The 25,200-nt window shown below is 40.4% G+C and overlaps 1 protein-coding gene across 10 annotated transcripts in view; it reads left to right on the top strand.

The window, feature by feature from the left end:
- Positions 1–25,200, top strand: part of MIPOL1 (mirror-image polydactyly 1) — a 302,089-nt gene that overhangs the window by 78,083 nt on the left and 198,806 nt on the right. For all 10 annotated transcript variants that reach the window (XM_075926916.1, XM_075926909.1, XM_075926912.1 and 7 more), the window contains one exon: positions 1,452–1,557. In XM_075926916.1, the coding sequence (XP_075783031.1) occupies positions 1,452–1,557 (106 nt within the window). The remainder of the gene's footprint in view (positions 1–1,451; positions 1,558–25,200) is intronic.

The raw sequence follows: 25,200 nt of genomic DNA, 5'->3' as shown, positions 1-25,200 counted from the left end.
TAGGGACTGTTGTAGGTGAGGCCTGGTGATATATTGACAATGGATAACAGAAAAACAGGTTTGATGCATTTTCAGTTTTGGTGACATTTGCATTTTGACACCACTTTCATCACCAAACCTTTCCAGTGTAAACATAGCCTCAGCCTGAGACTCTGAAAGACATCTTGGTTCGAAAGTTATTCTGTCCACCTGTTGGGCCCCACCTGTTTTATTGGTGTTACTTTAATTCACTCGGTCTCCATTGCCATCTTGTCACTTGTTTTTTTTTTATTTTTCTTTAAACTTCAGCCTTCTAATATAATGTTGATGATGAAGAGTTTGAATTATGGTCCTTCCATGTTTTTATGAAAAGTTTGAAGCCTGCTTTCCAGAAAGGCTTTCATTTAATCTGTTCTGTGAAACAAATTATCCCATGGCTTTCACCCCTTTGTCAGGCTATGTCTACACTGTGGGTTTTTCGGGATACTGGAGGTATCCTGAAAAAAACCCGCTGTGTCCAGAGAACGCATTTGCACTTTGCTTTTTTTTGTGTGTGGAAGAGCTAACACGCTGTTTTGGAAGCCCCTGTATTCTTCCTTCCACGAGGAAAAGAATTGGAAAATGCGAAGCACATTTGGCGTAGCTTTTTCTGACAAAAACTTGTAGTCTAGACCTAGCCTCAGACCACTCAAGTATTTCATGATGCTGTTTTCAACCATCTGGCATAAACAGTGTCTAGAAGCTTATAAATAAAAGCAATAAAAAATCTGGAGCTCTTGCTTTATGCATGTAGTTCATCTAATAGGTGTATATGTCTTGATTGTTTTAATTTAAGATGTGGAGTAAATTCTGTCATTGGTTACACACTGTAGAGGTTTCTATTTTCAGTGGGAATCAACATGAACCTATCCAAATAGCAGTGCCTGACGTTTCTACAGATACTTACTTTACAATTAAGTGACAGTCACATTTGCCCTTTTCCCAAGTACAGATTTGGTTAATTCCCAAATACAAGAAGGCCTCAGTATAGGGAGAAAGAGTAAAAATTCTGGTTTACAAGCATACAGAAAAGAATGTATTACCCCTAAAACCTAGCTCAGATCTTTCCTTTTTTTCTGAATGAAAGAAATAACATTGCTGAAAAAGTATTACAAGGAAAAATATGCATCATTCATTCCATGCTGCTTCTGAATTTCTTTCTGAAATTCTGTTACAGCTAGTAGTGTCTGAGATGAAGTATCACATGTAAAAATAGACACACAGTGTTGTCTGTGATATAAAGTAGATGAAAACAGGTTGGTTTTTTTTCTTTACTAATTTAAATAAATACAAGCACATTGCTTAGTATTTGTTTTTGTTGGGTGAGAGGAATCCTTTTCTAAAATAGAAATGTTATATTTTGCTGAAGGTTAATGAAGGCTGTAAGGTGTATTTGTCGGATAAGAATCTCATTGTCCATTTGTTCAATTCAGCTTCAGGATAAGCTGTCTGAAAAAGACAAAGAGCTGAAGACAATAAAGCTGGACTTAGAACTGCACGAGAGAGCTACAGAAGCTAAGATTGCAGAAAAGACTGCAGGTACAGTAGACAAGCATTTAACAGATGGCCCTGTGGATCATACAGTACCCACGGTTGCTGTATGACGTGGCCTAGTGACTGTTAGCTATATTTGCTAAAGGAGGGAAGGTCTGAATTTTTTTTAATGTGTGGCTGTTTAGAGTTGCTTGGAAAATAGGTGGCTTTAACATCCTGGTAGTGGTATTAGTGAGAGCTTTACCTGTATTCATACTGATTTGGGCATTAAATGCATTGTTAACACCATGTCAATCCAATCACAAAAAGGTTGTTTGTTTTGTTGGAAGGTCCTGAACAAACAAGAGGAAATAATGATTACCAGTGCCTCTACCTTTCAACCAGCAGTTCAAATACCACTTATTGTTTTAGCTTGCTCAAGCTCTCACTACCCCACCTGCCCCCCTTTGTATGGAGATAGTCACACATTCACCTCAACTGGGGATTTACACTTTACTTGAAAAATTTGTTCTTCTGATAGTTAATGAATTTTCATCACATGACATTGATGATGATGATATGTCTTGGGAGGATGAGGTTTATAAAAGATTTCCATAGAGAAAGAGTTTTTAAGTTCACAGTTGAAAGTGACTACTTTAAAAATCTTTTTAAGAACAGTATAGCTGTGCAAATATGCAACCGTCATTCTCTGAGTAGGTACGTAAAAAAATAAAGTTACTTTGTAAAGTTACAAAAAGTTATATTTTAAGTAGAATATTCTTACACTTGACAAGTGATTTTTTTATTGTATTGGCAGCTGTGTGCTAAATAGAGTCAATACACCATGAGACACGAATATTACAGAGAGCTGATGTTTAGTACCTTAAGGAAAGATGAGTGTTCTTTTGAGAGATCTCTCCATTTGGTTTAAATGGTTTGTTTTACTTTTATAAAATGCTTCACACAATTTATTCTCATTCATATTTTATTAGGTTTAAGTTAGGTGCAAGGTGTATAATTGTGTGGCTGATGATCTGTCCCCAAGGTGAAAAATCAGATGGTTAGCTTAATGTTTACTATCAAGCACCTAAAAGTATGATATTCATTTTGTGTGTATCACAGATGGATGAAGGCACATATGAGGGAAGGTGCTAGATATTGTGAAACAAAATAGGAGAAATTGTGCATATTATTAAACTCCACTAATTTTTTTTAATGAATCCTCTTGTTTATCAAATCTTCTGTACGTACCACGATAACATCTTGGTTATCTAGCTGATGATTTTTTGCATTAAATTCAAGTTATTTGTTTGTTTTCTGGATGTTTGCACAGTGTCTTACTAATGTGTATATATTACAGAAATATTTTATTTAAAGTAAATAGTCATTGCTCATTAAAGACTATGGGGAAAAATATGCAGATATCAAATATGTAGTTAAAATTCTAATAATCTTCCTTTAAGATAGGAGAAACACTAGTTGGCAATAAGTGACCATCTTAAGTTTAATTTTCCGGCTATGTTAGTAAATGTATTAATCCTCTCTGGGAAGATATGATGAGAAAGTAAAACATGAAAACTTGAATGTAAATCAAAGCTTTGAAGACTTAAGAACATTAGGGTAACTTTAATAAATGTCCTCCCTCTCATTTTTTTCTTTTTTTCCGCAACTCCTGGTTCTGGAGGCACAGAATTTTCTAATTGCTGAGACTGAGTGTCCTTTTATTTTTAGGCTGACTCAAAGGAGAAAGCCTCCAATATCTCTCAAGAGTTTTTGCATCCAGGTTGGTTTTACCGTGTAAAGGTTTTAGCTAACACGGATAAACACTCCACATTTTGGAGTTATCTGAACCAAACTGAATTTGTGGAGGTTTGCTGATTTAATAAAAACTTCAGGAGCAGACCTACTGTATTATTTAAAAGCTTAGTAATGAAGATTCATTATTTAGACAAATAATTTTTAAAATTTTGTTAAGTTTGTTGAGAAAAGGGGAACACATGGTGCTACAATTTCACACGTAGTTAATGTTTAATTGCTACTGTATATAGCACACGGAAGAGTGAAGCTTATAAAATGGGTGTTTGAATTTTTCCTACTGCTTAGTACCGGCTTTATGATAAGAAAACGACTCCAGAAAAATACATTGTAAAAAGCATCACATAAGGAAATAATAAAAACATTTATTATCTTCTTTGTAAGGGATTACAATTCACTTTTAAAAATGAAATTTCCAGTTTATATAAGGCCTTGCTGATTTAAAACCTGTATCATCATGGCAGAAAAAGATACCTTGGACCTTAGTTCCTCCTGTGCTGCTGACATATGGGCAGTCCTGTTTCTGCATTGATTATGGTTCTTTGCTAGTGGTATTTCTTCCTGATCGATGGAAAGGAATTCAGTATTCTCTGTCATTTCTTATGCCAGTTCTTCCTTTGCTTTCCTTGCTTTTCTTTCCTCTTTCAGATATGCAATTCAGTATTTGCTTAGAACGTTTCCCATCTTCTGAATGGTGTTCAGGTTTCAACTAGATATGTTAAGCAGGTATTTCACTAATCATGTAGTAGATAGAATTTTTATCAACTACACGATAAGTTGATATGGAAAGGCACTCAGTCCTGGCTTGCGCCAGGTCTGGGAGCTACCCCCACTGCAGCTCTGCAGTTCAAATGCAGTAGGAGCTGGGTGGGTAGGCAGCCCAGCCCCTACTACATTTAACTGCGGAGTCACAGCAGGAGTGGGTCCAGCAGCCTCTGTCGATGGTGAAATCCTATCGGGGAGCTAGGATCCCTTGCAGACAGGGGCTGCTGTCTGAGCAGCCTCTGCCCACAGACAGAGGCTTCTTTATAGCAGCCTCCTCTGCCCCCCAGTGCACTGCTGCCTCTCTCAGAGGCAGCAGCGCTGGGGGGGAGGGAAGGGGCAGCACCATGGAGATGGTGCTGGGGGCAACTGGCTTTTAAGCCAGCTCCTCCCAACACTGGCTCCTGCTTCCCTCCCCACCCCCCGTTGCCTCTGATACGTCCCTTATCTGCTGGGTTGGTGGTCCGGTGGCTTCCTCCGGGGAGGGCGAATGCTAGTAGTCAACTTGATGAACCAATAAGCCTAAGATTACATCCCTAGTTTCAACCATCTGAGCCTTCTTTCTTTTCTAATATGTCTTGCTCTGTCAGATTCCTTGCTCTCACATTTGTTTTGTCTCCTCATGAAATGTGTAGCATCTTCCTCAACCACCCCCATAGCCAACCTCCTTCTCTTTTTGGTGCCCAGTCCTTGGCCAAAACTCTGCTCGATACACTAGCATGATCAAATACAGTTGTTTCATGTAAACTGATCCTTAATTGGGTGTGGAGACCTTTGTTTGATCAGATGATATTCATCCTTCCAAAAGTGGTGTTTGCATTTCCTGTGACTATCTTGACTGCAGCCACCTTCAGATATCAGCATGCTCCTCAGATAGCGGCACTCTTCAATCTTTGGGATTTCCTTTCCATGTGAAAATGTATATGGATCTGTTGAGCAGTTGTATACCTTTCATAATCTTGGTTTTCTCTTCATTTACTTTCAGTCCAGGCTTTGCTGTTTCCTTATTTACCTCTGGTATTAGATCAATCATTCCATTCCATGTCCTACTTAGTAAAGCAAAATCATATGTAAAGTCAATGTCATGTGACTTGTCTCTGCCAACCCATTTTAAACCATCCAAAATGCCTATTGTTGCCCTCTTCATCCTCCAATCTTTTGCTAACACATAGAGGATTGATAACAAATACACACTCTTGTCTAACTCCAATCACAAAATCAAATTACTCACCTAGGCCTGTATCCAATCTTAGTTTACATCTGCTTCCAGCATATGAACTCCTTATTATGGTGTTCTGCTCATCTGGTCACCCATTGCTTCTAGTAGTATTCCATAGGATCATTCTGTGGACACTATTGAATGTTTATTAATGTCTTTTAAGATGAGTTTTGGTTCTCTTATCTGCCAAAGAGCAAATATGTTCACTGCATGATTTACGTGGATGGGGCCTGGCCATTTTTTGTAATATTCCATCCACTGCTTTTTTCCTTTTATTCAACATAGCAACAGCCAGTCCATTGCCTGGGATTGAGAGTAATGCAGTACCTCTCTGGTTCATTCACTGAGTCAGTTTACCTTTTTTTGACAGTGTAGAATGTATCTTTCTGTCTTCCCAGTTGTACATATTCTTTCACTCATATTTTGTTAGTATTTTGTTAGTTGCTTAGTTAGAATTTGCCCCTCCTCCTCTCCCCACTTTAGCACCTCTGTTCAATTCTGTCAACCTTGAGAACTTTCCTGTACTACAAGCTTCTGATGACTGCTTTAATTCATCTGATGATGATGTTGGTTCTTCATATTTAGCCCTGGCATTTCTCTCTTCACTTTGCCTGATCGTTGGCTCTGAGTAATGTAATATGAAATGGAACATTTATATCCAATGTCCAGTTGGTTCTCTGTTCATTTTTCAATATCTGTCCATGAGAGTGCCCAATGTGAATCATCTGTTTTGGTCTGATTCTTCCTGGGAGATCTTTCTCTCTTCTGTATTGCTGCTTAAAGTCTCCCTTCTGTGCTGCTGCTTGTGTCTCTGCCGCCTTCTCTTGAATCCAGATGTTTCCATCTTGCCCCTGTCTCTTCCTTATTACTCCGTCTTTTAGTCTGTATTTCGCTCTAAGAATTCTGCTTGTGTCTTGCACTGTTCCTTTAGCGCCTGAAGAACTTTATGTTCATCAGTTGCTGCCCAAATGTAATCCATCACCTCTTTATTCTGTCTTTTCTGGCCTGCTTCTTCCACCACTCTGACAGCCATTTTCTTTCAGACTTTCATCAGCCTGGTCCTATAAAAACCTGGAACCGTTACTAAATGCACTTTAGAATCAGAGCAATGTTTCCTTGTCCTAGTACCCTCTGTTTTCATGATCTTTGAGTTGACGTTGTAATATGGCCACTAAAATATAATGATCTGAGCCATCACCTGCTCCTCTGCTAGCTCAGACATTCCTCAAAGAACATAGTCCATTTTAGATCTGCATACATGGTCTCTCTGGTGGACAGTTGCATTGGCCTGTGTTCTCCGTGTGACCTGTCAGTTCTCTCGTTTTCCTTTTGTTAGGGTGTTTGTGCCACTGAGATTCTAGAGTTATTTGTCGTCATGTGTTTGGGTGCCTTCCTCTGGTCTGCCCGTAACTACTTCCCAGTCAGTAGAGTTGTTACTAGGGACATAAAAATAATAATAATTAAAAAAAACCTAACTCTGTAACTAATTGAAATTCAATCGGTTACACAGTTAAATACTACACAGGCTGCCAGCCCTGTTGGCTCCCGCTGCTGACAGCCCTATGAGCTCTTAGTGATGGCGAAAAGTTTATCAGTTAACCGTTTAAACTCTTACATCCTTAGTTGTTACGAATTTCTGCATTGAACTTGCCTGTCATTGACTTGATTTTGTGGATAGACTCATCATCCAACTGCACCTGCAACTGTGCCCGTTGTGTGTGTTGGTTCATATACTTGAGATATTATTGTACAAGTATCTTGTTTGCAGCATGGTTCTTATTCTGTCATTCACGGCCTCCCAAGTCAGTAGGGTCTTTGATTTGATGTTATCAAGAATAATTCCTACCCTTGTGTATAAGATTGTACTACTATTTGATGCCATCTTCCTGCCCATCTCATTTTCACTGAGTATGTTCATATGTTATTTTTTCATTTCTTATGTAACTGCTCCAGTTTTTCTGTGCTATACAAAGTTCGTAATAGGGATGTCAAAGTGTAGTTACGTAGTTAACCGATAAACCTAAGCTTATTAGTTAATCCTGCTGACCACACGTATTTCTCCCCACTCCTGCCTCCATATAAGAGGCAGCAGGAGGTTGGGGGGAAGAGGTTTGAGCCAGCTTTAAGCCATCTCCCCATGAGCACGGGATCTGCCTGTGCCCCCCACTCCTGCATTGCTGTCTCTGATAGAGAGGTAGTAGCATGGAGAGTATGGGGGGCAGGTAGGAGCTAATATGCATAGGGAACCAACCTTTAAGCCAACTCTCTGTGCATGCCAGCTCCATGGACCTCTACAAGAGGCAGTGAGGAGCAGGGTGGGGGGGGGGGGGGCAGAAAGAAGCTGGTCCTGGGTGGAGTCAGCAGCAGTGCCAGGGGTGGGGCAGAGGAGGCTACTCCATATGGGCAGTCAGTAAAAGTAGGACTGGGGGAGGCAAGCCCCCAGTCCCCACTCTGCCCCTTCCACTGAGGCCCTGCCTCCATAAGGAGCAAAGCTGCTTCCTGCTCTCATTCCCCCCCGCCCCCCCGCACAGGGAGGCAAGGCAGCATGCTGCACGTGTCCCCCACCACCTTGTGGAGAGGAGGTGGGTGGGTGCACGGCCCCAGCCTCCACAGCCCCAGAGCACTGGGAGGGTGGGCCTTGGAAGCAGCAACACTCCACCCCCAAAATACCTATAGGAGGCATTTTGGGAGCGGAATGTGGGTGGGGCCAGGATAGTAGTTTGGGAAGGCTATGCTTTCCCCCACCTGTTATACCTGATGCCTATGCTGCTCCATGGCAGCAGCCCCTGTCCATGTGGGGTCCGAGCTCCTCGTGGACAGAGGCTGCTGCCACCCTGCACTACTGCGTCTGTTTCAGAGGCAGCAGTGTGGGGTGGCAGGCAGGAGCCTGTCTGTGCGGGGAGCTGGTGCTCTCACACCAACATAGCTACTGCCTTTCATGGAGCTGGTTCTGCGTCTATTCAGTTACCCGCTATTTAACATCCCTAATTTGGAATTCCACATGCCCACTTTTGTTACAGTTTTGTTCCTCAGTGATTGTCTGTGATATGTCTGAGTTTTAAGATCCATTTTCATCTTCAATTTTTGGTTTAAGAGAACTGTTTCTGTTGCAGTAATGTTTTGTTGAATGGGTTGCAAACACAACTGCAGAAGCCTTCTTTTTTATCCACAGTTGGGACGGGCACTGTTACTTCTAAAGAGAGTTTATTTTTTAAATGGAAAATGCCATAGATTTCAGCAGTAAATAAACCAAAACTTGTGACTTTAGAGTTTTGTTTTCTAGAGCGCTTGGGAAGAGGTAAAGAAAAAAAGCATAAATATGGGTATGTCTACACTACAGCACTAATTCGAACTAACTTAATTCGAATTAGTTAATTCAAACTAAGCTAATTCGAATTAGTGCATCTAGACCTAAAAACTAATTCGAATTAGCATTTTGCTAATTCAAACTAGCATGTCCACATTGAGTGGACCCTGAACTGAAGTTAAGGCTGGCCGGAATCAGTGCCCGCAGGGCATTAGGTTAGAGTGTGGAGCTGCTGCCTAAGGCTAGCCAAGGGCTGTGCTTAAAGGGACCCGACGCCGACCCCGGACAGACAGTTCTCAGGGTTCCCCGCTTGCTTGTCTAACTCGATGAGGGACAGCAAAGCAGTCCTGTCTTGTAGTGCCCTGAGTGCCCACACTCGGCACGTCACAGCACTCGGCCATCAGCCCGGCTGCACTTGCCGCAGGCTGCCATCCGGAGGGCCAATCGGGGGGCTGTCAGGATCTAGGAGGCCCTGCAGGAGAGCTTCCACCCCGAGGAGCCTGTAGAGCCACCCCAGTCTTCCCCACTGGGGGCTTGTGCCCCATTCCTCCCTCACCTCTTTCCACTTACCCCTCCCTAGCCCCCCTTTCTGATGTAAAAAATAAAGGACATATGTGTTCAAAAATACAAACTCTCTTTATTTAACAAAACTGGGTGTGGAGGGGGGTTGGGAGGGATTAACCTCTGGGGAGACTGGGAAAAGGAGGTGGGAGAGGGGAAGAGAGAGGATGGAAGAAGGGAGGGGGAAACCTGGGAGGAGGGAGCTGGAAGGGGGAAGCCAGGGGAAGAAGGAGGAGGGGAAGTACAGTATAAAACTATGGTATGCCGTATCTTCAGTACTGATGTGGTCTCCTCACCTCAAAATAGATATTTTGGCCTTGGAAAGGGTTTAGAAAAGGGCAACTACAACGATTAGGGGTTTGGAGCAGGTCCCATATGAAGAGAGGCTAAAGAGACTGGGACTTTTCAGCTTAGAAAAGAGGAGACTGAGGGGGGATATGATAGAGGTCTATAAAATCATGAGTGGTGTGGAGAGAGTGAATAAAGAAAAATTCTTCATTAGTTCCCATAATATAAGGACTAGAGGACACCAAATGAAATGAATGGACAACAGGTTTAAAACTAATAAGCTAAAGTTCTTCTTCACACAGCACATAGTCAACCTGTGGAACTCCTTGCCAGAGGAGGCTGTGAAGGCTAGAACTATAACAGAGTTTAAAGAGAAGTTAGATACATTCATGGAAGTTGGGTCCATGGAGTGCTATTAGCCAGGGGGTAGGAATGGTGTCCCTGGCCTCTGTTTGTGGAAGGCTGGAGATAGATGGCACGAGACAAATCGCTTGGTCATTGTCTTCAGTCCATCTCCTCTGGGGTACCTGGTGTTGGCCGCTGTCGGCAGACAGGCTACTGGGCTAGATGGACCTTTGGTCTGACCCAGTATGGCCATTCTCATGTTTTTATGGTCTAAGCTCAGGGTCGGGGTCTCACTGGACCAACTTGATTTTCATGCAAACCTGCTCCTCGGTTCACTTGTGGCCTTTGTTGGCCAGGCTGGCAGCTATCCTGCCCTAGACAGCCTCATTCCTGTGCCTAGTGTGGAGGTTGTGGACATTGGAAGCCTCCTCTCAAACCTTGATGAGGTCCATGATCTCCGCACTAGACCAGGCGGGCGCCCGCCTCTTGCGGCCCCGGGCAGGCTCCTGGGAGCCGCCAGCCTGGTCCTGGGAAGAGGTGGAGGGCTGGGTGGCAGCGGGTGGCTGGCTCATCCCGTGCCAGTTGCAGGGTCTGCTGGCTGGGTGCTGGCAGGTTTGCAACTGGCACAAGCACTGTAGCCAGACCGTGGCCCTTTAAGAGCTCCGGGGCTGGGAGGGGGGCAGAAAAGTTTCCCTGGTTTGGCCCAGAGTGGCTACCAGGGCAACCTCGGAAGGGCTAACCTCCAACTAGGTCGAATTAAGTGGCTACACAGCCTTTAATTCGAACTACTTAATTTGAACTAGTCGTTAGTCCTCGTAGAATGAGGTTTACCTAGTTTGAATTAAGCGTTCCGCTAGTTCGAATTAAGTTCGAACTAGTGGTTTGCCTGTGTAGAGCCTATGAAAGTTAATTCGAACTAACAGCTGTTAGTTTGAATTAACTTTGTAGTGTAGACATAGCCTATGTGAGGGATTGATGAGAGAATAACAAAGGAGGAAATAAAAAATAGTGAGGAAAGCAACACCAACTGTGTGTTTGTTAGAAATAACATGCTGTCAAATATAGTCTCTCTTATTCTTTGTTACAGCTCAGACAGTGAGTTTCAGCATCTGTCTTTAGTTCCTGTCTTTGTCCCAAATGTCTGGGAGTAGGAATTTAGGAGAATTTTGTTGTTGCTGTCATTCTTTGGCCATTGGAGAATGTTATTCCTGCTTCTGTTCCCCTAGGCTCCCTCTCTTGTAATTCTTTATTACTCTCCCTGCCTGATTGTCTTTCATGTAAGTCACCATTTGTGGAGGATTGTTAACTTACTTCCTCCTCCAGAGGGATAATTAAGTGAGGCATCAGGTGAAAGCAGAGGAAGAGAGAGCCTTATAGGTATTCAGTCATATAGGATGATGGAGAGGAAAACGGGGATCTGTAGGAAGGAAGGTAGTAGGAGAGGAAGGAGAAAACCTCACAGGAGCGGTTTCCAAAGAAAGGGAGGAACCTCTCAAAGGGGAAAGAGGAAAGGGATGGACATCAATGGTACAAAGGGAAAAAGGAAAGATGGTGCCTCCCAGGTGGGAGAAGGGGGGACCATGCCAAAAGAGGGAAAGGGAGAGCAGCAAGTAGGGGTGGAGGCACTGCAAGGAAGAGATGGGAATAAAGAAGGTGAATATTCATTCAATCGTGTGAGAGGAAGGAACAGATCTCAGTTTGAAGAATAGCCCATTAGGCCTTCCCCAAGAAAAGACTAAATAGATATATAGGAGGCAACCAGAGTCTGCAAACAGGAAAGGATAGTTGTGTGTAAGGAGGAGTTTTAAGTTGAAGCCAATATTGGGTTGCAAAAACTTCCTAAAGCTTTGAAACCTGAGGGTTGCTCCTTCACTGGTTTTGTGTTCTAGGTATATTTGATATGTTGAAAATGGAGTCTTGCAGACTCTTTATGTTAATAGGGCTGCATCTCTGCAACGAAGTGTTATATAGTGACCAATGTCATACTGTAATATATGAGGTGAAGTATGTAGAATGAGACTGATGACCAAGAATGGCCCCAGTGACCTCTTTAGTCAAGTCTCTCCAGAAGGTCTGAGCTTCAAGTGCATTGCAGCACAGGATTGCTCGAAACAATCTTATGGCCAGGGCAGTCTCTCTCAAGAACAAAAGTACTTTTTTCTTACAATAGACTAGGCTCTCCACTTGGATATGGGATATGAGACTTAGATCAATGGCACCAAAGAGAAGAAAATACCTTCAGGGTGATGAGGGGTCATATCTCTGAACTTGTACTTTCTAAAATGAGGATCCCTACATGTTGATTAAGCAAACAGCATAATGCTAAAAAATGACTGTGGCTATGTCGACCAGCTATAAGAACCTTCCAGGTTATCTACTGTATCCAGTGAGTCTTGGACAAGACATGGGCTATTCTACATTCCTTTAAATCATGTAAATAACTTTCTCTCCCTCTCAAAGACATAGCCCAACACATTTCTTGCATGCCCCTTGTAATAGGAAGAAAGCCTCAGACATAAACCTGTGTATTAGAGATCTGGCATGAGGCAAGACCTGCTTACAGAATCTAGCAAGACTGTCATTGAAGAAATATACATTTCTTAGAAGTGGGAAGTACAGAGTACAGGCAGTCCCCGGGTTACGTACAAGATAGGGACTGTAGGTTTGTTCTTAAGTTGAATTTGTATGTAAGTCGGAACTGGTACCTATTGTAGGGGAAACTCTAGTCAAACATTTCTCCAGAGCTCAGGTTTATTCTCCCACACCTCACTTCCCTCAGTCCTTTATTCTCAAGCTGAGGTGTCTGCTGAGAAAAGCCGCTCTGCGTCTCCCGGGTCTGCTTGGGGGGGGGGGGCACTAGCTTCGCGTCTCCCTGGTCTGCTGGGGGGAAGCAGCTAGTGCGGGGTTGTCTCATCCCGTTTGTAAGTAGGGATCCGATGTAAGTCGGATCCATGTAACCCAGGGACTGCCTGTACTTAGGCAAACACATTCTGAAATGAAGTGCTACCAGAAGATTCCAATATCAAGAATGGTATGAAAACATTACGCAAGGATAACAGAAATGCACTGACCTGTCCTAAAAGATAAGGTCAGGATGACAGCACATTCTGGTTTATATCAGGGTATAAAGATGTATCTCAGAGAGAACATATCTGTCCAGCCTAGTGAGCAGTGGAAAGTCCCATCACTGTCTGAGCTGAATCCATTGTCATGGGTGTATATATATCTTAGTATTCACGTAGAGTCTGCCAGGGGCCATCACTGTGATTCATTGACAATAAACCTGGCAGGGTGCCTTCGTACCTTATCGTATCTTGCAGTCATTGGGCAGTTCACTCGAGGTCTGCTGTGCCAACTGTCTACACTGAGCCTTGTATGTGACCCCAAACAATGGCTATAAGGAGGGAAATGGAGAAATACGATAGATTTTTTTTTTATGTTTTGAGATATCATCAAAACCTTGAACTATAACTACATCTATAATGCATAGTTTTAGATTTTGTGAAGTTTTAGGTTCCTCGTTCTTTATTATAAAAGACAAACTTCTTTTGAAAATGCTGATTTATTGTTTGTTTGTTTGTTTTTTTAAGAGTTACTGATGAAAGTATTAACTACCATTGTTTTTTGGTGGATGTGTGAAGCAGGATTGATGTTTTTATTTTTCTCTAAATGTTTGTTAGCTATTTAATTGGACAAGTTACCTCCCTTGATTAACATTCGCTTCCTTAACCCTCACCACGCACAATCCAAGCGAAGAGCACGTCTACACTACTGCTTAAATTGATTTCACTCACATTGATCAGGGTGTGAAAAAGTCACTCCTTCCCCCTCCAATAAGGATGTAAAAGATAGTTGATTAGTCGACTACTTGCATTTCGCCACCTCCTTGCTACCTCTATATCAGAGACAGTGGGTTGCAGAGGAAGCAGAAGCCAGTGCTGTGGGAAGTCAGCTTAAAAGCTAGTTCCCCCAAGCACGGTCTCCACAGTGTGGGGACGGGGGCAGGCAGGGAAGCCTGAGCCACAGCAGTCTCGGAGCCAGCACAAGCTGGGACTGCTCAGTCCTGGCTCGCATTGGGTCCTGAACCTATCCCTCACTGCGGCTCTGTTGAGCACAGAGTTGCAGTGGTCCTGGAGATGGCACTAGTTGTGACCCCGCTGTGGCTCTGTAGAGCACTTCCCCTTAGTGACTAATCGTGTAGTCAATACAAATTGTAACAATTACATGATTAGCCAAATACCCGCTCCTTTACATCCTAACCCCCTGAGTGACACAAGTTATAGGGTGTGTCTATACTACAGGGTTTTGTCGACAAAAGTCCACTTTTGTCGACAAAACTATACCTGCGTCTACACTACCGCTGAGTTCTGTCGACATAACGTCGACAGAACTCAGCAGTTTTGTTGACGGCTGTAAACCTCATTTTATGAGGAATAATGCCTTTTGTCGACAGAGTTCTGTCGACAGAAGGTGTTATTGCATCTAGGGTTGTGTCTAGACTACAGGGTTTTGTCGACAAAGCAGCTTGCTTTGTCGACAGAACTGAATGTAATCTAGACGCTCTTTGTCGACAGAAGCCTGTAGTCTAGACGTACCCATAGTGACCTAAGTACTGTCTACATGAGTGCAATGTTGATGGGAAATGCTCTCACACCAGCCTAGCTACTGCCTTTCAGGGAGGTGGAATAATTATGCTTCCTGGAGAGCGCTGTCCCATCGGTATAGAGTGTCTTCATCAGATGCACTACCTGCCCTCAGATATCATCAGGAATTTGGGAATGGTGAAACAAGATCAGGAATGGAAGTTGGTTGTGGGAGTAGAGAGTGTGGTGGCTAAGCCATATACACTCATTTTATGCTGCGATTTTCAAATCCCTTGAAAGTCCCAACTTGGTCATTACTTGGACTGTTGTTATGAGTTTAAAAAATTTGTTGAGAAACTGATACAAAAATAATGTAGCTTGACAAAGCATGTCATGCTTACATTTCATTTGTGACTGCAGCACTGCTCGCGAAATAAGACACTCATAATGTGAAGGTAGGGTTTTTCACAGCTCTATAGCCCTGTAAGTTGTAAGACAAGTGCTTTGAGATCCTTGAATTTGCAGCAGCCATGTGTTACTTGGTTATTAAAAATCCATCAGACAATTGAGGAACATTTGTTTTTATGTTTTTTAATGAATGTTTTGGAAAAAGATTGGTTAGTAAGTTTTGCTATATGGATATTTAAAATATAGAAAAGTCACGTAGTTAAATTGCTATGTTTTATGTAAATTATGAACTCTTTGTACCAATTTTTCCTGTTTTTAAAAATAGAAAAGGAAAAGTCAACCTTTTTTCACAATCTGTTAGCTGCCATTTGAGTTCCATATCACTTACTATTGTACCTGTTTTGCTGTTTTATATGTTTGTCTGTCTCCTTCTCTCTCTGTCTCAAAGAAAATAAATAAAGTAGCAATGAAGCTCCAGTTTTTTTCTGTTCATGTACTTATTATTGTGTATTATTGTTTATGTAGTTCTTTGAAATACTCAGATGTGATAAAGATTGTGAACATAATGAAGTGCAGAACATTATTTTAAATATTCTAAATTAACTTTAAAAATTATAATTACTGAATACATGTGCAACAGTTCCAACAGCAAAACTGAAGAAAATGTCTCTTAAGATGTTAGGTGAAGTTAAAGTTTAATTTAATACCACAAATTTCCTCTTACTTAAGTGGTCTTTTTACTAATTAAGTGCCAGTGGGGGTTACTTCTAGCACTGAGAAAAGTATTTTCCATTTCTTTAAAAGCTTGCTGTGGAGTCCCCTTTTTAGATGTTAGTTATTTTTCTTTCTTGCATGTCATCCATTAAAGATTAGCTGAGGAAGGTTGGAGCATGGAGAGATTATGAATGACAGAACAACTCCTGTGGAATAATAATCAGTTTTTGGTATTTAATGCTGTTTGACTTTTGCAGACACATTTCTTATTAACCTTTGGTACAAAGAGAAATCCAGGTTCCTGATATCTCATGGAGAAGATGAATTCAAGATCCTCTTCCAATTAAACTGAAATAAGGCCAATATTGGGCTTTAGCCAAAAGAACTCGCTAGTTCCCAACCTTTATGTTTATAAACCTAAATAGATATGACATTCTACATTTTTTAAAAGTATGTAATGCATATACTTTCACTAATTATTCAGCTCTCTGTGTATAATTATTCATTATGTATACAGTATGTCTATATGTCTATATGTTTTCTTGTCATTGATGTTGCATTATGCAAACCTACTTTGTAAATGTTTTCTCAAAATGTGTAAAATGTGTTTGAGTAATGAGGATGGGAAAGTACACTGAACGGTTGAAAAAACAGACAATGTAGGTTTTTCTTTGCTATTCTGCTGAAGAATTGTAGGCTGTAAAATTGGCAAAATAATTGTTTCACTTTAAAGTTTCCTTTAAAATTAGCAGAAATGTCAGTAGTCTTAAAAACAATATACAGGTCACAACTATCTGGAGTATAAAATTTGATTGGATGGAACAAATTGTTCACTATTTCAGTTATTAAGTTATAAACAATTTTGCTTTTATGCAAAAAGAAATCTAGAGTTTATTTCACATAAGGTCCTGTTAGTGAGTTTTTGCTTCTTAATGCCAAATAAACCACAAATATAAAAATTGTTTTTCCTTTATACACAAAATTAAGGACTTCATGCTATTCTTTAGAAAAAGGAGTTGAACTAAACCCCTTACAGTTTTTGAAGTATTACACACAAACATGACCATAACGTGCTTACATTTATATACATACCCATGCTATGTACCAATCTTTTTTCCATTAAAATAAATGAAATAAAACCATTCATTCAGGAATCAACAGTTATTTGTAGAAGAAGATTGAACAAAATTGCTGTTCAGTTTTTCAGCTGTGTGGAATTCTGTATGTTGAAAGCAGAAGGGTTAAAGTTGTACAAGGATTAACTTTCACAAGAGCCAGGTTAGACAAGTCCTGTGGAGAGTCGGTGTCGAAACCCACAAGAACTCTTCTTTTTTTTCATTGTATTGGGATCTGAGTGCACAATAAAACCACAGTACAGAGCTACATTTGATAATTGCCAACTAAACAGTTTTAGCCATTTAGTTAAATCAGTGTGTTTACAGCACTGGAAATTTAGGAGCAGATGAGTACAACAAATTAAATACATATAGCAAACACAAAGCAATAAAAGTGTCAGTGCATTCTATCTGTGTTTGTACAGATTGCTTTATCTACAGAGTCACATTTATATGTAAATAGCTTGTAGTCAGTAAGTCCTAGTATAGACCAGTCAAAATGCTTGGTAAATTTTCATTCATCAGAAATTTGCTTCTAATTTTTAGTTACATAACAAAATTTTAAATAATTTAATGGTAGTTTTCAAAGTCACAATGAGGAACCTGACCAAGTTGTCTGTTCATAGCACAACATTACAGACCATTTAAAAATAAAAGTAAGATACGGAAGTTTTGCCATTGAGTTCAATGAGAATAGAACAAGGCCTTTTGGTTTAGCAAATTCCAGGGATTATCTGCATTTTGCAATGTTTGTGTGGAGGCAGATTAAGAGCACATTTTAATGACATTCACAGCAATGCAATTACTCTGTTTCAGTTTGACTATTATAAGTTTAATTTCAAAAATAAGAACTGTGCATCTAGTCATTAATCCCAACATGAAAAAAGTCTGACAATTTATTTGATTTCTAAAATAAATGACTAAAGAAAATATCTTATTTTTAATGGAAATTTAGTTTTGGCAAGTGTTTTTAAACTAACATCAATAGTACTGGACCATCTAGGAATGGCATAGAAAGACTCCAAAGCCCCTTCTGCCCAGAAGGACAAGGTACCCCAATGCTGGGGGAGGCTGCAAAGGTGAAAAGGAACATGGTTATTAGTGAATCTCTTCCACATTTTTCTCCTTTCTCTCCCCATTCTTTCTCCCCTTCCAACAACAAGAAAACACTCCTCTCTCTCACATTCGCAACCATTCCACTGGATACATTTCAGATGACCAATCCTTCATAGAAACAACCAAGCAAAATAAAGAAAAGACCCAGAATCTTAAATTTTGAAATATGGTTTTACCAAGTGTGGTGTTTCTTGTATTTTACTTTCTTTTTAATATATATTCAGTTGGGCAGGGGTAGAATGTGGAAATAGAAAATATGTTCTTTGCAGGAAAACAAACTAAATCTTAACTCTCTAAGTAGCTGTATAAAATATTAGTCAAATCAGAAAGTAAAAAAAAAAGACTTAGAAATATTTTATTTTTTGTTAATTCTGAAAAATTTTAACTAAGGAAACCTCAAATATTTCATCGTACAAAATGTATGTTACCCCAAGTATTGAGTGTAACAGTGAAAATACATATTATGCATAACCATTAAAAGTACTGTGATCATTCCAGAACCAACTCTAAAGAAAATCCCAGGTCATGCAGAGTTCAACAACCACTAATCTTGAATACTAAATCCAAAACCAAAAGAATCCTCTTATTACCCACCAATATATTATTAAAAGCAAATTTCTTTTGTCATTGTTATTCCTTGAAAATGCCAAATAAACATTCAGAACTTGAGTTAGTAACAAAATACTAACAAATAAAACCTTGCAGTATTTCTTAGAGCTTTTGGTTTTTGTTTTTGGGAAGATAGACAAACACACGCATATATATGTTCAAGGCAGAAATATATTACATAGTATATAAAACACCTTATAAAGTTCCACAGAATTATTATGTAAGTCAGACATTACAATGCTGAAATATCTATTACATCTTTTGACAGAGTACAATGGATAGTGATCTCATCTTTTGTTATAAGGGCTTCCTTTTATTCTGACTTTTTCCTTTTTTTATATATAAGTAACGTTAAGTGATTTCTGCTGAAGTAGATCTTTTAAAATCTGAACAATTTCTTCTTTCTTGCCTTTCCTATTCAGCTTTTCTATTTACACAGATGACCTCTAGGAAATCAGCAAACAGTCTTCTTTCCTGGGAAACGTACTCCCTCCCTTCCCTCAAAGTTCTGTTGTTTGGAGAATCATGAACTAATGTTTAAACTAGAATGATTTCCAACATACTCTCTTGCTATTACTGTATTATAAAGGTAGTTTAAAAAGTGCGGAAGACAAGTTTGCCAACAGAATCAGGTTTAACTAAGAAAATATGTACAATACTTTGACTCAGTAAACTCATACTTGGTATAGTTCATCTTCTTCATATTTACTTTCACCCATATTAGAAAACAATTAGCTTACTAAACAAATTTGAGTATTTGGGGAAAAAATCTACTTTGAGTCTTTCTCATTTGACTTAGAATTACAGGATATTTGATAAGCTTGTTTAAAAATGAGCATATGCAAATATTATTGTAAACACCCAATGATTTGTTTTACCTGCAATATAAGTATTTTACTTAGTTGGCTTACATAGTAGCTAATAATATTTGTTAATGTAATTTAACTGCTGTGAACCTTTACTGAACAAATATTGAAATTTTATACAAGTCAAAGAAAGAGAATCTCTAATGACTTTTGTAAAAGCTTCCATTTAATAGTTAAGGAGAAAAGTTTATATGACATTCCAGAAGCAATTAACATCAGATTTTACATTTAATAAAAGGAAAGAAGCATATGTATTTGCTTTATTCATTCCATCATAATTTGCATTAGTGCTGTGGGTGTTTAATGAGCAAATTCCAACTAAAATGCTATATTGATTTTCTAAGTGAACTTTGTAATAGCAATCTACCTTACAAAAGCTCTCTGTTTACAGTTGTTTTCTTTACTAAAAACTAAAAATGTTTTAGAGTTGATGGATTTAGCATAATGATCATTTTGAAATAAAGAGCTCTGGTATAATAGGTTTTTTTGGTTAGAAAGACAAAGATGTCATTAAATTATTCCAGAGCAGATAAAATGTAGCTATTCATCAATGTAATATATAAATATATTTCGAGCACACTTTTAGTAAGCATTGGAAAACAGTGTGTTGCATTTTTTTTAATTTGGTGAAATGTATCTAAAATTGTAGGAATAAACCTCTACTAACTCTTGCATGTCATGACATATACATGCTATTGCATTTAAAAAAAATCATCCTTTTAATCTACTGCTTGAATGTACAATTCACTTCATGTAATTAAATGTTTCAAGAGGAGAGAATTAGAAACAAAATTTTATTCTTGTTAGTCAACTTTCGAGATAAACAGGGTTGGGTTGATTGGTCCTTTGATGGCAGGCTTCCAAGGAAAACCCAGGACGGTGGAGTTGGTGAGTGGACTAGCTGGGTCTCAGTTTTTAGTCAGGCACTGAAATTGTGTGCTATCATGAAACTAGGAGCCATTGTGCATATGGAGGTACCATCTTTTGTTAAGGCCATAAGAACCTGATTGTTTATGCTCATTCACAATCTCATGACACTCTCCATAAGCATGGGGCTGTCCATCCTGATTTTGCAACCTAGATAGCTGCAGTCTTTCTATCAAAATATCTCCCATGGAGTTTTATTTGGACTCTCAATTGAGGTAATGGATTTCAGGAAGGCAGATTTTGATAAGCTCAGAGAACTTGTAGGTAAGGTCCCATGGGAAGCAAGACTGAAGGGAAAAACAACTGAGGAGAGTTGGAAGTATTTCAAAGGGACGTTGTTAAGGGCCCAAAAGCAAACAATTCCGCTGTGTAGGAAAGATAGAAAATATGGCAAAAGACCAGCTTGGCTTAACAAGGAGATCTTGCATGATCTCAAAATAAAAAAGGAGTCATATAAAAAATGGAAACTAGGACAACTAACAAAGGATGAATATAAGCAAGCAACACGGGAATGCAGGGGCAAGATTAGAAAGGCAAAGGCACAAAATGAGATCAAACTAGCTACAGGCATAAAGGGAAACAAGAAGACCTTTTATAAATACATTAAAAGCAAGAGGAAGACCAAGGACAGGGTAGGCCCACTGCTTAGTGAGGAGGGAGAAGCAGTAACGGGAAACTTGGAAATGGCGGAGATGCTCAATGACTTCTTTGTTTCGGTCTTCACCGAGAAGTCTGGAAGAGTGCCTAACGTAGTGAATACAAGCAGAGAGAGGGTAAGTTTAGAAGATAGGATACACAAAGAACAAGTTAAAAATCACTTAGGAAAGTTAGATGTCAGCAAGTCACCAGGTCCTGATGAAATGCATCCCAGGATACTCAAGGAGCTGATAGAGGAGGTATCTGAGCCTTTAGCTATGATCTTTGAAAAATCATGGAAGACAGGGGAGATTCCAGAAGACTGGAAAAGGGCAAATATTGTACCCATCTATAAAAAGGGGAATAAGAACAACCCAGGAAACTACAGACCGGTCAGTTTAACGTCTGTCCCAGGGAAGATAATGGAGCAGGTAATTAAGGAAATCATATGCAAACACTTGGAAGGTAATAAAGTGATAGGGAATAGCCAGCATGGGTTTATGAAGAACAAGTCATGCCAAACTAATCTGATAGCTTTCTTTGATAAGATAACGAGCCTTGTGGATAAGGGAGAAGCGGTGGATGTCATATACCTAGACTTTAGTAAGGCATTTGATACGGTCTCGCATGATATTCTTATTGATAAACTAGGCAAATATAACTTAGATAGGGCCACGATAAGGTGGGTGCATAATTGGCTGGATAACCGTAGTCAGAGAGTTGTTGTTAATGGTTCTAAATCCTGCTGGAAAGGGATAGCAAGTGGAGTTCCTCAAGGGTCTGTTTTGGGACCCGTACTGTTCAATATCTTCATCAATGATGTAGATATTGGGATAGAGAGTACGCTTATTAAGTTTGCAGATGATACCAAACTGGGTGGGGTTGCAACTTCTTTGGAGGATAGGGACATAATTCAAAATGACCTTAGCAAGTTAGAGAAATGGTCAGAGGTAAACAGGATGAGGTTTAATAAAGAGAAATGCAAAGTGCTCCACTAAGGAAGGAACAATCAGTTCCATACATACAAGATGGGAAGCGACTGTCTAGGAAGGAGCATGGCGGAAAGGGATCTAGGGGTCATAGTGGACCACAAGTTGAATATGAGTCAACAGTGTGATGCTGTTGCAAAAAAAGCAAATATGATTTTAGGTTGTATCAACAGGTGTGTTGTAAGCAAAACTCGTGAAGTCATTCTGCCGCTCTACTCTGCACTAGTTAGGCCTCAGCTGGAGTACTGTGTCCAGTTCTGGACGCCACATTTCAAGAAAGATGTGGAGAAATTGGAAAGGGTACAGAGAAGAGCGACAAGAATGATTAAAGGTCTAGAGAACATGACCTATGAAGCCATGCTTCATGAACTGGGCTTGTTTAGTTTGGAAAAAAGAAGATTAAGGGGGGACATGATAGCGGTTTTCAAATATCTAAAAGGGTGTCACAAGGAGGAAGGAGAAAATTTGTTCCTCTTGGTTTCTGAGGACAGGACAAGGAGTAATGGGCTTAAAGTGCAGCAGGGGAGGTTTAGATTGGACATTAGGAAAAAATTCCTAACTGTCAGGGTGGTCAAATATTGGAATAAATTGCCAAGCGAGGTGGTGGAATCTCCCTCTCTGGAGATATTTAAGAACAGGTTAGATAGACATCTGTCAGGGATGGTGTAGACGGAGCGTGGTCCTGCCTTGAGGGTGGGGAGCTGGACTCGATGACCTCTTGAGGTCCCTTCCAGTCCTATTATTCTATGATTCTATGATTCTCATTCTTCCTATCATGTCTTACTGTGCAGTTAAACACATTCTGTTTCACTCTGGAGGTGGCCATGGAGTAGTAGGTAATGATTTATTTGTAGAGTTTGTAAAGCATTTTGAGATCCTTCTGTATGAAAGATGCTATACGGAAAAATTAAGTTGTGCAGCACAGGTTAGCAGCAGGCCCTATCCATGGGGGGGGTCTGAGTTCCCCACAGACAGAGGCTGCTCTGTGGGATGTGGAGCAGCTTCTGTATACAGGGAGCTTGGACTCCCGCGGACAGGGGCTGCTGCCATGAAGCACCCTCTGCCTATGGCGACAAAGGCTGCTTTGTGGCAGCCTTCCCTGCCCCCCTCCCTCCTGTGCTGCTGCCTGTGATAGAGGCAGCAGTGCAGGGGACGGGGGCAGATGGCACTGCAGAGCCAGTGCTGGGGGAAGCCAGCTTTAAGCAGTCTCCCCTCTGTCCCACATGGGCTTCTTCTCCTCCCCTGCCTCTGTAGGAGAAAGCAAGGGGGAGGAGGCAGGACCACAGAGCTGATACACATGGGGAGCTGGCTTGAAAGCTAGCTTCCTGAGTGTATCAGCTCCAGCCCACCCCCTTCACCTTCCACACTGCTGCCTTTCTGTCAGAGGCAGCGGCGCAGAAGTACGGGGGGGGGGGGAGTGCTTAAAGCCAGCTCCTCATAGGCAATGGCTCCAACACTCCCCCCCCCCCCACACTTTTTCCTGTTCACTCTTTTTGTCCTTATTTATAGAGTTGTTTTCGATAAAGAAAGGTGATAAGTATATGCCACTTGTAGTACATGCCAGCACTCCCAAATGACATTATGCTTCTCAGAATTCTGCACCAGACACAGGTAGCATGGCCACCGCAGCCACCTGTGAGAGTTCAGTGTGTCTTGCCCCAGGAGTGGGTGTGGCCATGGCCCCTCCTGGCTATACATGGTGACTAATGTTACACAGTCTTAGTTCCTACAGGATCACAAGGACTGAGATTAGATCAACCCTTCCATTGGATTTGGGGGAGGAAAGACGTGCCTTGTCCCCTGCTCCACACGTCTCGCACATTCATGCAGGGGTAGCTCTAGGAAAATCCTTTTTTTAATATTTATCTGCAAATATGAGCTTAATAATGAGTGGAAGATTTTTTTGTACAGTACTTGGGTTTTTCTCTTTGTTAACCCTTGAAGAGTTAGCGTCTTATGCTCCAATCCTACAGCCCTCCTGCAATCAGTGGTACTCTGTGCAAGGAGCCTGCCTTTGCCAGTGCAGCCTGTAGGAGTGGGATTATACTTTATGACATATCAGTAACTCTTTAAAATGTTGAATATTGCTGTGAAAATTTCTCAGCCCACTATCTAAAATTATTTGGCTACCATAATAATTACCCCCTGTATGAAATTAAAGAATTTTTAAAAGAAATGTTGGTATAATTTTAGAACTTTTTAAATTTATGAATAATAAACATTGTCAGATATTGGCAACAATGAGCACACATGTTGAACATGAAAACATGTATGTTAGAATCTGTAGAAGATCTGTCCAGAGAAATCTAGCAGCTGGTAAATAAGCCTTCTTCTATCAGCCAGGTAAGTTCAGCAAGAACTCTGCTGATTTAAAGAATTTACCTATTAGCATATTTTGGGTTTTCTTTTTTTTTTTTTGTACTTTCCAAATATTTTTTCTTTTAATAAAAAAATTGTATCATTTAAAAGCAAATTTGTGACAGATTTGGAGGTGCTCTGTAATAATTTATGCATACAACATGTTGACCTGATTACCGGGAAGTTTATGAAAATATTGGTTTAGTTTAATAGAGATCTGAAAGGGGAAAAATGGTTCAAGATAAGCCATGCCTACGCAAACATTTGAGGGTTGTTAAGAGACAATGCCAGGACAGGAGAAGGCCCAGGAATACTGGAGATCAAAAGAACTGTGACACTTTGAAAGGATCTCTTTCCCTTGTTGGGAGGAGAGGGCAGTTCTTTGGAGGAATGTGACTGAAACACATGGACACTACTAAGGTGTTTGAAGAAGTTAGACCTGCCAGTGTTACCATCATGGGATGATAGGCCTTTAGGTAAGATAGCCATGTGAACTGTTTGTTTTAAAATATTTTTTTATCTATATGTTCCTACTGTTAAAACAACCAATACTTTGGTTTAAGAAGACTGTGTGGTCACTGTATACCTACTGAGTAAGCACAGTTGATACATGGGGTACTGTGGGCCAGGGCCTGAGCTTCCAGTGAGAGGATTGTGGCATTCCATTCCAGGATAAACAGACACATTGGGGTGCAGACAGATAATACTTATGTCAGATTAACCCACCTACATAGCTCAGATCTGTGTAGAACAGCAGTTACGTTGCAGTTTACCCAGTCATAAGAGCTCTTATGTAGGTTTCAACTGTTGAGATACGGAGGCTCTTATGTAGGCTTCTGCTGTTGGCGCACAGATTCCAGAAATCCTGTGTTCCTTTGGGAATCAGATAAGCATTAGTTCATAGTGCTTATTTGTGCCACACAACTGTCCAGATGTCAGAATCTTGTTCTTCATGTTCTATTATTCTTTCATCTCCAAATCAATTGTGTTTTTGCAGCTGCATGCTCTGCCCATTCACCTAACTTTATCTCTTGAACAGTAGCAAGAATATGGTATCTATCACAAAGGGGCAGTTAGCTTCTGACTTTAGG

Source organism: Pelodiscus sinensis, chromosome 4, assembly GCF_049634645.1.
Source record: "Pelodiscus sinensis isolate JC-2024 chromosome 4, ASM4963464v1, whole genome shotgun sequence".
Taxonomy (NCBI): domain Eukaryota; kingdom Metazoa; phylum Chordata; order Testudines; family Trionychidae; genus Pelodiscus; species Pelodiscus sinensis.
This window is presented reverse-complemented; position numbering and strand designations above follow the sequence as displayed.